This window comes from Dermacentor variabilis, chromosome 6, assembly GCF_050947875.1.
Source record: "Dermacentor variabilis isolate Ectoservices chromosome 6, ASM5094787v1, whole genome shotgun sequence".
NCBI classification, from domain to species: Eukaryota; Metazoa; Arthropoda; class Arachnida; order Ixodida; family Ixodidae; genus Dermacentor; species Dermacentor variabilis.
In genome coordinates, this window is record NC_134573.1 from 102239809 (window position 1) to 102256790 (window position 16982).

Sequence of the window (16982 nt, forward strand, 5' to 3'; positions counted from 1 at the left end):
GCGACAGCGGAAACGTAAACGAAGGTTTGCATCGACAGGGCACTGCGCGTCACCGCTAAGAAGGGCCCTACGAAAATTTTGGACTTCGCGGGGACAAGCATGTACGAACCATAGTTGTCTCAAGGCCACAGTAGTAGGACGCTGCGCGAGATGGAAGACAGAGTGAGAGGGGTCATTATACCAGCCAAGTTTCTGGCTTGCCTTTCACAGAGCTGAAGGAAAGCGGACAGGGTCGGCGTGGAATGTAATAGTAGATATGACGCTCCTGTTGGCCCTGGCGAGCTCGAAAGCACACCGGAATGCGACCCCATCGGGCGCGATTCAAGAGAACCGTAATTAGAAAAGGTGCAGTCAGTTTGGGTCAGTTCGCATACGTGAATGTAGAAGGCGACAAGCGATCTTATTTCGCAAGGGTGCCTGAATAGGCATTTTGGTACTGCTGCATCTTTGGTTAGCAGCGTGACCAAACTAAGACAAATGGCAGGGAAGAGCGCTGACTTAAGATGCATTAAGCAAAGAGGCACCGTTTGTTTTCATTTCTTACGATTTTACTCATTGCGAGTGACTTTTTTTCATAAGTTCTAGTTGGGCTCAGTAGGATGCTCTAGAGTGTATGAGCCGCATAGAATGTGCGTCAGTTTTACGATAATGGCTTGGATTCGCGATGAGTTATGTAAATGACCTTCTCAAAACAAGATTGTGGCTCGAGACGATTGTTTAATTTGCAAATGCTTAAGGTTTAGCAGAAGGGGTTATACTGTCGTTGACGCAACGTTAGATAAGCATTTAGAGGAAAGGCTTGCAGTGCAAAAGCGAAGTTTGTTGGCCAAACGCTAAAGTTCGGTGGTGAAAGTCTCCTTCACACGCTGTTAGAGGAAACAGGCATTTTGAATTGTTTTTAGCGCTACGAGTTATTTGCTTGACGCGTTGTTTGTTACAGTAGACAAGCGTCTGGGAAAAGAAAAACAGGTCTTCATTGTGAGGTACAGGAAAGGATGTTATCAAGTTATATCAAGCGAATAGCCTCAATCGTAGTTCCCTTGTGTTGCTTACAATGCTGTTATGTTTAGGTTCGCTTTAGATGTATATATTTGCGTTTGGTTCATGACTCTAACCTTTTCTTTCAACTCGCCAACTGCACTCTTAGTTGCCGAAGGGCAGTGACTTTTCTGAAACGAGAAACAAAACTTTAGGCACTAGGTTGGTTGGAATACGCACTGAAGTCTGGTTCTTTCGTTTGTTAATCTTGGTAATACCGAAAGAGGGCTGCAGGTATCTTTCTTAGAAGATATTATTTGAAGAACATCTAGACCTGGCGGCTCTCATGGTAGGCTGAGTGCTCTCTGTTTGTTGTGCCATAGGCGTTACCTGGTTTATCGCCAGAAGATTCCAACTAGCTAGCCTTGGACCAAACGGCAAAACAAGGCAGTGTCATGGAGTCTACCGGTTTCTTCGAGGTGTGTGAATGCTGCAACTCCTTCGAGACCTCCCCTGGCGGTGAACGGGCTGTTATGATCGGCTTGGGATTCAACGTCGCAAGTTCGAGCAACGTTCCAGCTTGCTTCCCTTGTCGAGCAAATTGCCCGTCCCCTACGAGAAAACGTCACCCCTATGCCTCCTTCCACGTCCTGAGCTGACCCGGGTGAGAAAGCAAGCCACGAAGGGGAAGAAGCCATGGACGTCACCGACAAGACAAACCACTGCGGCGAACACTTGGACGTTAGCACATCCATGACTGCATTAACAGCTTCTTCCTGAGATGACTCCAAAACGGCTTCTCCTGTGGAGGCCCCTCCGCTTCCCTTGACAATGGACCTCACTGCCGATTGTCTCGGCTATACGCAAGAGATTATTTAAAGCTATTCTGGCTCCCGCGTTAACAAGAAACACTCACTAGTCTGATCAAGTCACCAACTTGAACAAATGATGTAAGTACAATTTTTTTCTCCTTTTCATCATCACCATGCCGCCTTCGTTATCTTTTGCTGATTACCACACTAAACACCCCCCCCCCCCCCACGCTCGGTCCAGATCGTATCACAGGCCAAAAACGGCGACAGACAAAAGGGAATTCACGTCACGCGCGTTCCTTTCTTCCGTCTCTCGATGTTCTTGTGCTGCTTTTAAATCCCAAAACTACATTCATCATGGCGCCAGCAGGGCCATTCAGTGTCACGGCGTTCAAAGCATGCACTTTGAACAGTGGTGAAATATGTGTATCCTAGACATAGGTCATAGCGAGGTGCGCGGGGGCGGAACTCCGACGGGGTGCGGGGCATAAGAACGCGAGCAGAACGGTGCACAATTATTCTAGTGATGGCACGGCACGATGGGTGGGATCTACGAGGTCGTCAAATACTCTTTGTGTCGCGGACGCTGCTATGAAGCGGGCAGCCATGACGGCGACGGGTTGTCTCGTCTCGTCAGTGTTAGTTTATAATGTTCCACGGGCTGGAAAAAGTAGCCAAACCGCGCCCTGTGCTTGAACCAGAACGCTTGAGCATTCTTTAACAGTGAATTCGCCCCGTTTCGTTATAGGTGGTCCCTGTGCAACTCAGCCGTCGACCTGGAACCCCCTCCTCGACCTCGGTACTCACGATCTGCAGGTTGATGATCTGGATGTCACCGTCAACGATCATGACGGGCGTGACCAGCCGGCGCATGGAGTTGGCAATCATCTTGCGGTTCAGGCTGAGGAAGGCGCAGCTCGAGTGCGAGGACACCTGCAGCTCCTCGTGCGTGGAACGGTGCAGCTCGTCCTTGTGCTCCTCCAGGTCGATGTTGAACGTGATCTCGCCGAAATTCAGCATCAGCCTGCGAAGAAGCCCCACGACCGATAAGAACTTTCCCCCCTTTCTCTTGTCCGACGTCACAGCAAGTACGGCCGCACTTTCAGTAAGTCAACCAGATTATATATATCATCACCAGCAGCAGCCTGCTTACGACCACTGCAGGGCAAAGGCCTCTTTCATGCCTCTCCAACTACGCCAGTCATGTGTTAATTGTGGCCATGTTGTCCCTGCAAACTTCTTAATTTCATCCGCCCACCTATCATTCTGCAGCCCCCTGCTACGCTCCGCTTCTCTTGAAATCCAGTCCGTAACCCTTAATGACCATCGGTTATTTTCCCTCCTCATTACATGTATGTCCATTCCTTTTTCTTGATTTCAACTAAAATGTCATTAACTCGCGTTTGTTCACTCACCCAATCTGCTCTTTTCTTATCCCTTAACGTTACACCCATCATTCTTCTTTCCATAGCTCTTTGCGTCTTCTTCAACTTAAGTAGAACCCTTTTCGTAAGCGTCCAGGTTTCTGCCTCGTACGCGAGTACTGGTAAGACACAGCTGTTATACATTTTTCTCTTGAGGGATAATGACAACCTGCTGTTCATGATCTGAGAATGCCTGCCAAACACTGCCCGGCCCATTCTTATTCTTCTGGTTATTTCAGTCTCATGATCCGGATCCGCGGTCACTACCTGTCCTAAGTAGGTGTATTCCCTTACCACTTCCAGTGCCTCGCTACCTATCGTAAACTGCTGTTCTCTTCCGAGAGTGTTGAACATTACTTTAGTTTTCTGCAGATTAATTTTAGACCCACCCTTCTGCTTTGCCTCTCCAGGTCAGTGAGCATGCATCGCAATTGGTCTCCTGAGTTACTAAGCAAGGCAATATCATCATGGAATCACAAGTTACTAAGGTATTCTCCATTAACTCTTCTCCCAAATTCTTCCCAATCCAGGTATCTGAATACCTCCTGTAAACACGCTGTGAATAGCATTGGAGAGATCGTATCTCCCTGCCTGAGGCCTTTCTTTATTGGGATTTTGTTGCTTGCTTTCTTTACCGAGGACTAGGGTAGGCTGTGGAGTCGCTATAGATATCTTTCAGTATTTTTACATATGGCTCGTCTATACCCTGATTCTGTAATGCCTCCATGACTGCTGAAGTTTCGACTGAATCAAATGCTTTCTCGTAATCAATGAAAGCTATATATAAGGGTTGGTTATATTCCGCACATTTTTCTATAACCTGATCGATAGTGTGAATCTGGTCTATTGTTGAGTAGCCTGTACGGAATCCTGATCTCGCCAAAATTGATCTCGCCAACGTGATTTCGCCAAAATTCAGCATCAGCCTGCGAAGAAGCCCCACGACCGATAAGAGCTTTCCCCCACTTTCTCTTGTCCGACGTCACAGCAAGCACGACCGCACTTTCAGTAAGTCTACCAGATTATATATATATATATAATATATATATAAATGCGGTAGTTGAGCACGTATGTACGAAAAAAGAAACAATACACACAGGGTGTTTCACATAACTTATCTACACCTCCACTTTCTTTCTCTTCTTATCCCTCCCAATACTTCTCCCCGTGCAGGGTAGCCAACCTGAACTACCTCTGGTTAACCTCCTTGCCTTTCTATGCATTTCTCTCTCTCTCTCTCTCTTTCACACAAGGATATGGTGCGCCATCATGTGACGCTCCTTACAGTATTTTTTTTATTCCGCTTAATTAGTTCATTAACGAACATGAAATATACAAAACATTTAATATTTACTTTCGGGCCAGGTGCATTTAGTTGCGTTGTAGAGGGGATTCAGAAAAGCCGGATTCAATTTTTTTGCGTGGTATCGCAACGAATTCGATCATTGTGATTTGCTGCTTGACAGTCTTCAGATTCCCTAGTCGACTTGCCTAGGGAAGACGACGGTATTAAAAGCGGATACTTTTCAAGAGCGAGCACAGTGGGTCCTGATGTGAACTCGGATGTTTAACTTGCTTCTGCATAGAGTGGACTTCCATAACTGCAGCCATGCAACTAAACCAACAGACCCTTTTTCCTTCATTCCTACTGCCTGTATTCCTCGATGGGCTTGGTGGATCCCTTGCCCGAACACCACCCTAAGCCGCAACAAGCTGCTATTCTTACTGGCTCACTATCGTATGGTCTTCCCTTACCGCGGCTTGTGATAAACCCATGCTGAAACTAGTTCACTTGCTAATTCCTGCCCATCTGCAACGTGTTCATTTCATTTGGGTACCTGGTCAGAAACGTTTGTTCTTAAATGAAACTGCTGATTCACTGGCATAGATGTCACTTATCGACTCTGTCCTTCCTATTCTACCAGTGGCAGCCCGCACCACGGCGGCGAGATGTCGGATGCGTTCAATTATGAAAGCCTTATCAGACTCAGGCCTGACTACTTCGCCAGATTATAAGCATATGGTATTTCCATGGCATAGCAATTGCTGCAACAGAAGGATGACTGAGGCCTGCCTCACAAAATTATGTTGCCGCATTCCCTCCCGGAACATCTACTTACAATATCCACTTTTAGTGCCCACCCCTCTTGGCTCGTTTTGTAATGAGGAAGAAGCAATTCATCACTTCCTTCTATCTTGTCACCGCTTTCCTGCGGCAACAAAACTAATATTGGAACTCCCGCTTCGAAGACTTGGCTTGGACTTTACCTGTCATTATTTTGTTTGAGTTCAACTTTGGGATTCAGCCGCACGGATGTTTGCTCCACTGTCCAATTTATTTTTTATGGAATCCAGCTGAGTGCCTGGTTAAAATTCTATATTTTCTTCTTCTTTTGTGTATATTTAAATTATTGATAACTCATTCGATCTGATCTGACACTTTAATTTTATTACACAATTTTACGTTAACAGTGCTAAACCCATAGGTATTCTGACATGCATTCTTCACTATAAAGTGGAGAAATCCATTCATTTCTTGGCCAATTCCCCACAGTATGTAGGAGCCACATGCTCAACAGAAAAACACAAGAACTAGGACTCTTCGTATATAGCCTCTTTCGATCCCTTGGACGAGTTTCAACAAATCCCGCTTTCATTTGGTGCAGATGCGGCGTAACTTCGAAAACTGCAACTCTAAAGCCGTTCGATGCCCCCTACTGCGACCATGCCTGACAAAGCCACCCAGCGAGATGCACCCCAGACACCAGCGGTCGTCGCTTCTCGTGGGTTGCGCCAGCGTGATGCTGCCATATTTAGCGACATCAATGATCATGACGTGGAGGATTGATTGTCATCTTACGAACGGGTGAGCCAGCACAAAAAGTAGGACGACATCATCAAGTTGCACGACGTGCTGTATCTTATTTAACCAGCGTCGAGAAATTCTGGTTCCCAAATCACGAACAGGACCTGCTCACATTGAGTGCGTTCAAGACAGGACTCGCAAAAGTGTTTGAGTGCCCCGCTGTGCACAAGCTTTGCGCTGAACAACGCTTGCGCGGACGAGCACAGCATCACGGCGAAACTTTCACACTTTACACTGAAGATTTCATTGACTTGCGTAAGCGCGTGAATCCATCGATGGCAGAACAAGACAAGATCAAAACATTATGAAATACATTGATGAGGACGCATCTTAAACATTGCTAGCGAAGGATCCGCGAACCGTTATTCAAAACATCAATTTGTGCCCAAGTTATGACGAGCTACAGAAACAACGCGTCTTAGCTCAGTACCCAACACCCACGGAAGATTCGCTGGCAGCATTGGCTATTGGCGACAACTAGACAGCTCTACTGGCGCAGATACAAGAATTCGTGGGCGAGGATGCCGCGCGACAGCTCTCCGTTTTGCCGACGACAGAGAAGCCTTCCTACTATTTGGCTCCAGCGATCCGCCAAATGTTTCAAGAGGAAGTCACCGAAGCTTTTCCATTTTCCTGTCAGCCGGCTCCCGTGGCAGCACCTCTGACGTAGGTTGAAGCCGCTGCACGGGCGCCTCGCCTGCCAGGGTTCTCTCCTCCTCAACAGTCATCCCTTGCCTCGACAGTCATCGGCTCCCTTTCTTGGTGCACAGCAACAGGTTGCAAGTATTTGGCCGAATACTGACAACCGCCCAATAAATTACGCCTGAGGACATGTAGCACGCTTTCGCCTCTGGCACTTCGCCGCATTCATGAACACCGCGCAAGCCCCTAGCTATGGCTGCCCAGCATTTCATTTGGCACAACAGTCGCCGCCGCAAATTTACGCAGCTGATGACCAACCAGCTCCGGATTCACAGCCCTTTGGTGCTCGTCGCTCGCCTTCCCCTCGTCCCCACTCTCTCTCACCGATGTGTAGTAGGCCCAGTGTTAGTACTACTGAAGCGGAGAACTGATTTCCGCAGTTCTTGAGGCACAAACTGCGTCGTCGTCGGAACATCCAAGTCCTCGCTTTTCCCCCTCTAACGTTATCGACGTGTTCGTTGATGGTATCATAATTCTTGCGCTCGTCGACACAGGTTCTGGTGTATCCGTGATTAGTGAAAAGCTTTGTCGCTCATTACGTAAAGTGGCCCTGACCCTTCGAACTGCAAGTACGCAACCGATTCAGCCAGTTGCCATGTGCACTGCCAAAGTGCTAATTCAATGCATCTTGTAGCAGATTGAATTCTTTGTGCTGAATTCTTGCTCCGATGGTGCAATTCTCGGCAGCAATTTTCTGTAGCGCCATCATATCGTCATTGACTGTGCAGATGCTGAGGTTCAGTTCTCCGTTCTCTGCGACTTGCCATCTCGCGACTTGCAAGCTCATGCATGCTAGCAGGATCTTCGTCATTACAGATACTGCGTTTCTTCCCCACCGCGCTTTTTTTTTTGTAATGAGCATTGCTTGGCAACGTGATGGTCTTGTTTACACCCGCTGCCATTTTCAGTCGTGGCCACCCTATATTGTTGTCGTTCGCTCTCCTCGTGCTTCTTCATGGTGCTGCAGAAATACTTGTTTCTAACTCACATTCGTATTTGCGTCTTGCATTTGCTTTGTGGCGAGTATATTGGCACTATCCAGACTGTGGACGCTGACGTTACCGTGTATTAAGGCGGAAGACTTTAGTGGCTCATGGGTGTCCGTGCACAGTCTTGGTGGACGCAGGAAAGCGGTGATCAATCACGGTATCCACGGCCGCGTCCGTTCGCAGAACAGTTCAGACCACAGCAACAGAGGCAGTCATAGATAGGCTTTCGCTTATCGCAGTTTAGCTCAGCAAAGTGCACATAATTTTTTTCTCTATTTCCTAAGGCCTTGCTAATGCCAACGCAACAGCACAGCCCCGCCCCCCATTTGCAATCTGACCTGATATCACCGGATGTGTTTCGTTACTTTATTGCCGATGCCCTCGATCTGACACAACCTGAGCCGCTCCTTGCCCTTTTAAATGACTTTCATGTCTCGTTTGACTTGATAACACGTCATTAAGCCCCACAAGTATCGTATCTCAACAAATCGATACGGGACATCATGCACCATTACGCCAGCGTCCGTACCGCGTGTCATCTGCCGAGCATCGTGTCATCACCAAGCAAGTTTCGGACTTGCTTCAATGTGATGTCATCAGAATCAACGGCGAAGGATAGTGCAGGCTGATCGCGGTCGCGGCAATCTTTTTGGACGCCTTGGCGGTATCGGACGTGAATGAGCGAGCGAGCTGACGGTGCTCTTCAGCATGTTGGGGCACTTCTGAAAGAGGTGGGAATTCAGAGGTGTCCGGATGATACGTAAGCATGGAGTCGAAGACTTAGGATGGTTCATGTGCATAGAGAAGAGAAAATGGTGAGAAACCTTTGGTAGCCTGAGTGGCAGTATTATACGCGTACGTGACAAAAAGGAGCATGTCGTCCCAATTGGAATGGCAGATGTAACATACATTGTGAGCGTGTCAGCAAGAGTGCGCTTGAACAGTTCCGTTAGGCCGTAGTCTGTGGATAATACTTCGTAGTTGGCCGGTGAATAGTGCAGCACGCTGCGAGTACCTCATAATTAATAAAACGCCGTAAGACAAATGCGGCGACTTCGCGAGCAGCAGCCGAAAGAAGTTTCGATGCATCTTGTCAAGTCGTCTACTGCAGCAATTATCCAGCGATTCCAGACCACATTACATGGAAGAGACCCATATAGATCGGTGCCAACCCGGTAAAGAAGGCGTACAGCAGACGGTAAAGGTTGCAGTAATGTGATTCCTTGACGAAGGCCGGACCCCGTCCGAGACGTAGGAAATGAAGCATCGTCTTTTTCGTACGTGCTTCCTCAACCTACAAGTGCCTGTTCAACTACCCGATCCTGGCATACTATCACTTTATATATATATATATATATATATATATATATATATAGAGAGAGAGAGAGAGAGAGAGAGAGAGAGAGAGAGAGAATGTCACACCACACTGTCTGAACTGTACTGGAGGAGGGTAATAACGAAAAAAAAAACAAGAGAGGCAGGAACGCTTTAAGCGCTTGTAGGGGCATCAAAAATTAGCTGTTTCTAGCAGCTATCGAAAAAGATCTGATGCCTAAGTTTCCTTCAACCAATAACAGAACTCTTGAACCACTAATTTCACAGATCACATGTCTAATAGGCTGTTGTGCTGTCACAGTTTGCCTGCTCACGTTTTCAGCCCCTCGAGCACTCGCGACACTTTGTAATATGCGACTAAGTGGTCGCAGCCTCCAGCGAGTGTTCGAATTGCTGAGCCTGTGAAGATAAGACCAACGGCCAAGGTGTACTCAGTAAAATGGGTACCGATACTGCGTTTAATTGTAAACGGCTAATTTCTAATTGTTGATATGTGCCGCTAAGCCAGGAGACATCGGAAATTCATATCAGATCAGGTGGGTGGTATGGATGTAATAGTATTGATGCCGTGTTAATCGCCGGTTATTTTTAAATAATCTGCAGCTCCGAAAATAATAATTTTACGTTGAATATTAAACGCACAGCTTTGCGAGCTTCCCGTGAACATTATTCTGTGCTCACGAACAATTTACAACGCAAGTTCCAACACGCAGCCGTGAGGTATACCATCGGCAGGCAGGAATTTTTCAACCGCACGTGTACTTCCACAAAATACACCTCCGCAGGAAACTCACTTCTTGCCAGGCGATTTCACGTGGAATCGGATGGTGTAGGTGTCGTTGTACGCCACTGCCCCGTTCAGGTTAACCGTGAGTGGCATTGTCTAGGTGAGAAAAAAAAAAAGAAGACCGGAAAGGTATTGTTAAGCAATAGAGCATACTTGCCTTCAACTTTTCACGTCGAATCACAGATCATCTATCATATAGATGTATACAGAAAATATTTCACCTTAGACCCAAGAGGTCAGCCTTTCCGAGAGCCGCGGCCTATAGAGTGGCTCTATGCAATATTATGTTAGGCCTCTCGTGACTATCATCAGCTCCGAAATGTGCATTACCTATGCGCTGCGTCACCCTTTGTTATCGGCTGTACGTCACGCCTGCCGTTAACCTCGACAACATACGTATCGCTCGTGGCATGAACGCGTTGACTACGCCGCAATAATTTCGGTAATAAGACTCCCCACTTCCTTTCCTTCCATTACGCGCCCCTACAATTCACTTATTCGCATAAATGGTTCGCTGCTAAAAGGCTCAGTGAGTATGCTCTTTAAACAGTGTAAATTCTTTTCAGTTCTTTGTTGTTTCATTACTTTCTCGAGCGCTCCAATATACAACGGGATTCGTTCCTTTCGTTTTTAATAAGAGCGTCCAGCGTTCGCAGGGAATCTCATGCCAGCAGAGCTATCAGCTCAGGGCGCTCTGTTCCTTAATATCTCTGTCATCCTTCCGCCCCTCCTCCTCCTTCTTCACATTGGTGATTGAAGTTCATGTGTCAGCGGGACTCTATGGAGGGTTGCGGTGCGATCAGCAAACATTTCTTATTAATGTCAACCAACATCTCTCTCTTTTTCACTCAATGTATAACGCTGCCCCAATGTCTAAATGTAGCACCTTCTTCTGCTTAACTACACTTGATGTTTCCTGCCCTGATAAGGGTGTTTCACCACTTATTTATGGAATACCCACAAGGGCGCTGAAAGTATTTGAAAGTATATACAATAATTGCTTACTGGAATGCGAGAGCTCTCACCTTGAACTCGCATGGAATGACCAGTTCGGGGATGAAGACGGTGCCGTACAGCGTGAACTCGTTGGCGATGCCGCCTTCGTCCATGTCGTGCCTATTGTACTCGCGGCCGTTGACGTACGTCTGTAGGGAGGAAAAGTGGGAAACGCCCCCTCCTGAAGAAAATTCACGTGTACTTGTCGCAAAGTCCTGCCCCCCTACCCCCCCTCCACCCTGTCCCCCCAAAAAGGAAAGAATAACATGATACGCTTGACCTCCGAGGGCCCTAGGTCAGCAGTAATGAGCGTGCCATGGTCACGCATCACAGGTACGAACAGTTCAAGTCGCCACATGTGGCGACGAAGAAACTGTTATGAAAAGACGCTTAGATGGGCGCTTTAAATGACCCACCTTAATTGCTTTACTCGAATTGCTGTAGTTTAAAAACTTTTGTGAGTATTTTGTGGCCAAGAAGATGCGCCGCAAAAGACCAAATAGACTGATTGGTTCCCGCACCAGACATGGTACATCAGCCACACATTACAAAGAACCTCCGGCAGAGGTGTGGTGGGATTCGCATGTACGCGCCTCAACATCGCGAATGTTGTGTAATGAACACAAAAGCTGGCGAAGGAAAGCAACCATAGGACGATGCGATCCGCTTGATTAGGTATACTTGTTCCCTTTCATGGGCAGTACTGGCCCCTCCGTTCTTGAACTATCACTGACAACAGGCGTTGATGCAGACTTCCATGCCTCTTAGCTAGATAGAGAAACAGCTTATGGGAGAGGACACACGGAATGAACGGGCAAAGCTCATTGCGCTTGAGCTCTCCCATGCGCGGTTACTCCATCTATATAGCTATAACACGTACGAACCAACCTAAGTTAGCAATGTCTCCCCCACAGTTTAACAAAATACGCGAAAAATAAAGAAAAATTATCAACCCAAGCACTCCGTACAAATGGTTAACCAGCGAAACCGAAACGTGCGGCCCCGATTTTTATCACTGGGCAAATCCCGATGCTTCATTATAGTCTTTCGCAATTATTGGTTACGTCTTTGTGTTTTTTAATGAGGTTACACACACGCTCGGCTGCGACGGAGAGAACGACGTCAGTGACGGTATGCCTGCAGTCCGCCGTTGTCGCTTGCGTTAGATGTCTCGAGTTTGCTCGATGGCGTGATTAGCAGCATCCTTCCGGCACTACCGCTTGCTATTCTTCAAATTTAAATTGCTTCAAAATTTCCGTCTCGTAAGACAATGAATGCATCATACCCCCTTAAGCAGTGGCTCGCGCCCGCGTAAACGCGGCCTCCCCATTACGACGACAGAAGAGAAGTGAAATTCTACGCTGGAGATCAGGGTGGGGGGATCCCTTGTTCCGTTACAAAGACTGCCTCCGTCATTATGCGCACGTTCGTCGCACCCACGGCGCACCACCGCCGTCCTTCTAGCGAGAGGAAGCAGTGGCATTACGCCAGTTACAGACCGCAACTTTTACAAATCTTGCCTCTCTCAATAAATTCTGCCCACACTGTTATGCAGACATTGTCCGGACTGTGGCAGCTCGCCCACGATCTTTCACGTCACGATTGAGTGCACTGCAAACCTCTTTCCTCCCTTGCCAACACTCTTTTACCCCCTACACAACGAAGAGATGTGGGACAACGAACTCCGCGAGGGACCTCCCGAGGTCCTCCGAGCTATGATAGAAAGGGCTCAAAATATCGCCGGAGTCATCTTAGTGTTCCTGGACTGAGGGTTCCTTCCACGCTCCTCTTTCCGTTCAAATATTAATAATAAAGATGTTTTACTCTCTCTGCGCTGAAATAACGAGCGGCAGTGGAGCCAGCTAGGGAAGCTGTTGACGACGCTCGAGCCATTGCTGATGGTGATATTTTTAGTGAACTCCGGCAAACTGGTCCGCATAAACTGCTTCGCTGTAACAGTTATAGCGACATTTTTCAACGTGTGCAGGCCGTTAAAGGGAAACAGTCAGAAGAAAAGCAAATGTGATTAAACGTTTGTAAAGGTTAACGCGCGAAGTCCTCAGTGCACACTAAGGTAGTGGGCGTAATGTTGCCAAAGAATATAACGTCCCTCATTTGTTTTCGGGATCGAAATCATCCCGTAATCATTTTAACTATTACTGGGAGCACTCCGAATTACCAACACTCCCCACACCCCACGTCCAGGAATGTTACCACAGCCGTCTAAACGTAGCAATCGTGGTCACTCACCACGAGCTGCTTCTCCTTGTCGTCGTAGTGCAGCTGCATGAAGTGCTCGCTGTGCGGCTTGAAGACGGGGGCCACCGAGCCGACGTCCGAGTTATGCCATTCGTACTTGTCCTCCTTGCCATCCACCAGGTCCTGAAAGTTTACGCGCACCTTGTGGTGGCCCGTGCTCACGATCTCGGTGGAGTTCCACACGTGGCGCGTATCCGCCGAATGCGTGAACTCCCAGTTCACCCTGCAACGAACGCGCCTCGCTTAGTCCCGCTTCAACCGTACAACCTCGCAAAAACAAAAGCTCGTAAAGAAGGTGCCGACTGCTTCGTTTGCTAACACTTTCTGCCAATGTGGACGCGTCCTGGCGTAACCGCACTACCAATCATCTACCTTGCTGGGCGACTACGTATTGCACGGTCTGTGTCATTTCTTCCTCTCAATCTGAATTCGAAGATCAGCTACCTCAGTTTGCTCTAATCCGCACCGCTGAGTTTAAGGCCGCGCCTATTTATTTTCGTCCCACTGCTCCATCAGGATAGATCATACAACCATCAAAACAGGGCTGTCGACATTGCACCGCGTTTGTATCGCGGCCGGTTCCCGGAGTCTGTGTAGAAAGCATGAGTCGGCCGGTCCTGACGCAGTGCGCTACGAGTATATATGTGTCCTCGCAAGGGCTTTAACGCAATATCACTATAGGGATAAAGCTTTGCTTTCGTCGTCGTAGGGGGCTATGTCCTCGGAAGGGCAACTGGCGAGGTGAGAGCGACGCAGAGGGTAAGGATGAGCAGAAGCGGATTGGGCAAGACGTAAAGTGGTACGTGAAGGGGAGGTGTTACCGCTTGTGCAATGTTTTCCACCGCAATACGATGTAGGGTGGATGGTTGAAATAAAGTGATAGCTGTGGTTTACATAGCTACACGCACATGTGGGTGGGTATATATCGATAGATAGGACGAATGTGTAGCGATTTCTACAGCGATAGCTGCGCGTTATGTTATATAGCGACAGCCGTCATTTTGCTGTTGTGTTTTCGTTGACTTTAGGTGACGCTGTAGACTTGGAGGCAGCAACAAGTAAACAGCAGCAATAGATCGTACTGCGATAACAACTGACCGATTACCATTAGGTGGGAGAAGTCCCACGGATGTAGATAAATAAACGCGCAATGATAGGACCTCATAACGCTACCGCGTTGCAGTCCCTCAGTGAACAATGACGACCTGTGAGTTTCTTTTCCTTTGACCTCATCCTTTTCCTTTCTTTCTTTTTTCTTCTTCTTTCTTTTTTGCTTCCGGACTGATTCCCTCATACATGCCCGGATACCTCATACAGCCCAGCTCACCTCTTAAAGTCGACGGGCATCACCATCTGCATGTAGATATCTCCGATTTCCCGGATGGACTTGGGTAGCTTGATGTAAACCGGAGTGAGCTGAATGCAAAAGGAAATGAAGAAAAAATGATATTAGCGTATGTTGGCCTTGCCCGTATATTTTCTACAACCACACGTGCAAACGCTCGCATGAGATCTAGTAATGCGTTCGGCAATATCTAAATAAACGAGCATGTTTTGCATATGTTTTCGCTGTTCCCATGTGGCATCGGGAATCTATCTGGCAGATGCATTGATAGTCCAGTGTAAAGGTGATGATAATGATGATACTGTCACAATGAAAAAATCATTGTAGAAGGAAGTTTTTGAAAAGTACAGCTAAGTTCACGTATTGTCCCACACTCTCATACAATGTACTGACATGCTTATGCTATATATATATATATATATATATATATATATATATATATATATATATATATATATATATATATATATATATATGGGCCAGGTATGGCCGAAGATCGCCATGCCAGTGTTAATGAGCTTGCAGTTGAGGTATAATTTCTATGTGGTTGATGTGACGTGGCTGTAAAGAGGCCTTAAAAGTAGTCGCTCTAAAGTGCGTAAAATCTGTTTGTAATAAGATTATGGCAGTGACAAATGTCAGGAACTATGAGCATTAACATGGACTGCGAGATAATGATACGTTGTACAAAATATGTCTGATACTAAAATTTGCTAGAGCCCGACTGCCTCATCAGAGTCCTTGAAAAACAAGAGCCTGTAGGCACGTGCTATACGAAACACTATCACAGCAGCATCTTCTCGGAAGAGGATGCGGTATGAATTTAATGGGCTTATGACGTGTAGGACAACATCATTCAAGAAATCTAGGACTGCCTTGGTATTAAAAAGCGGTTCCTTACCAAGAAACATAGCTGGGTGAAGATGGATGTAATAATGGTATACAAGAGGGAAAATGTTTCTCTGAGCTGCGGCTTCCCGGCACTCCAGGAGCACGTGGAGGACGGTCAGCCTCTCCCCACATCTACCACAGGTTCGACAATCATTTCCAGTAAGTAAACAATTATGGGTCCCAAATGTGTGTCCTATTCTGAGACGACTGAATAGGACATCTGTTCGCCGTGATTTTGTTGCGGAGAGCCAACCTAACTGTGGCTTTATCACGTGCAGTTTGTTATTTATTTATGCGTCCCACATGCGTTGCCAGTGGTTTCGCACTTTCTTTCGTAAGAAAGGCTTCAGATCTGTGACAGGGACTTAAGCAGTATCATTAACAGCATGGGATGCAATTGACGTGGCCATCTGGTCTGCCAGAACTTTGCCTTCGATTCCCCTATGACCAGGTACCCAGCATATAATGATTTGCCGGTTAGATAGGTAAGCTTTACACAGGTCGGAATAGACCTCAATAAGTACGGGATATTTATGCTTACAGAGTGACATCAAGGCCTTCACGACACTTCACGAACTGCTTTTTGGAGTTTTGATTTCTTTATATGCTTTATAGACGACAATATTGCGTAGGCCTCGGCCGTAAGGATGCTTGTTTCTGGATGTAGTACATCGGATTCCGAGAAGGATGGACCGACGGCTGCGTAGGACGCTCCGGCACGTGACTTGGAAGCGTCAATGTAGAACTCTGTGCACGAGTGCTTGCACTGAAGTTCTAGGAAATATATTCGTATTTCGACCTCTGGTGAATGCTTTGTAACTTCTAGAAAGGGCATGTCACATTCTACCGCCTGCCACTCCCAAGGAGGTCACAGCTTGGTTGAATGCATTAAGCGATGCTCGAGGAGTGGGACATGCATTTCATCGCTAAACTCCTTCATACGCAGCGAGAAAGGCTGTCTTACAGAGGCGCGATTGCGGAAAAGCGTAGCACACGTCATATCGGTAACTGTATTAAAACATGGACGTTCATGATTAGATTGTATTATGAGAAAATATGTGAGGCTTATGGTCTCCGCAAGTGGAGTGACCACTCATTTGATTCTGCGTACAAGCTTTCAATCAGACTTGTCCTGAAAGCGCCAGTGGCTAAGCGGATACCTAGATGGTGGACAGGGTCGAGCATCTTTAGCGCGCTCGGGGCGGCAGAGTTACATACATCGCATTAGGCTATCATAAAGATTCATCAAACACTTCCTGTCGCTATCCCATGTTGTGTGGGATAGAAGTTCCAGTAAGTTCATTGTTTTTAGACATTTTTCTTTAAGATATTTAATGTGTGGAATGAAATTAAGCCTGGAGTCAAGTATAATGCTTGGGAACTTATGCTCTTTGTTGACAGGTATTTGTTGTCCACACAGTTCTACACAAGGATCTGGAACCAGGACTCTCTTTCGTGTAAACCTATCTGTATGTCGTCTACGTCCAGCTGCAGGGCACCAATAGCCACTAGCAGCCAGAAGAGCCGGAGAATCCCCGTGAAACGCAGAGCGCGCGGGAACTCCACTGGAAATGCGACAAGCAGAAAGTTAAGGAGGA

The 16982-nt window shown here is 47.1% G+C and overlaps 1 protein-coding gene across 2 annotated transcripts in view; it reads right to left on the minus strand.

The window, feature by feature from the left end:
• Positions 1-16982, minus strand: part of LOC142584971 (uncharacterized) — a 35590-nt gene that overhangs the window by 14366 nt on the left and 4242 nt on the right. For both annotated transcript variants that reach the window (XR_012828993.1, XM_075695364.1), the window contains exons 2-6: positions 14476-14564; positions 13140-13371; positions 10919-11038; positions 9901-9989; positions 2598-2814 (exon numbers count right to left, since the gene is read on the minus strand). Coding sequence is in view for 1 of the 2 variants with exons in the window: in XM_075695364.1 (XP_075551479.1) it covers positions 2598-2814; positions 9901-9989; positions 10919-11038; positions 13140-13371; positions 14476-14564 (747 nt within the window). In the remaining variant the exon portion in view is untranslated. The remainder of the gene's footprint in view (positions 1-2597; positions 2815-9900; positions 9990-10918; positions 11039-13139; positions 13372-14475; positions 14565-16982) is intronic.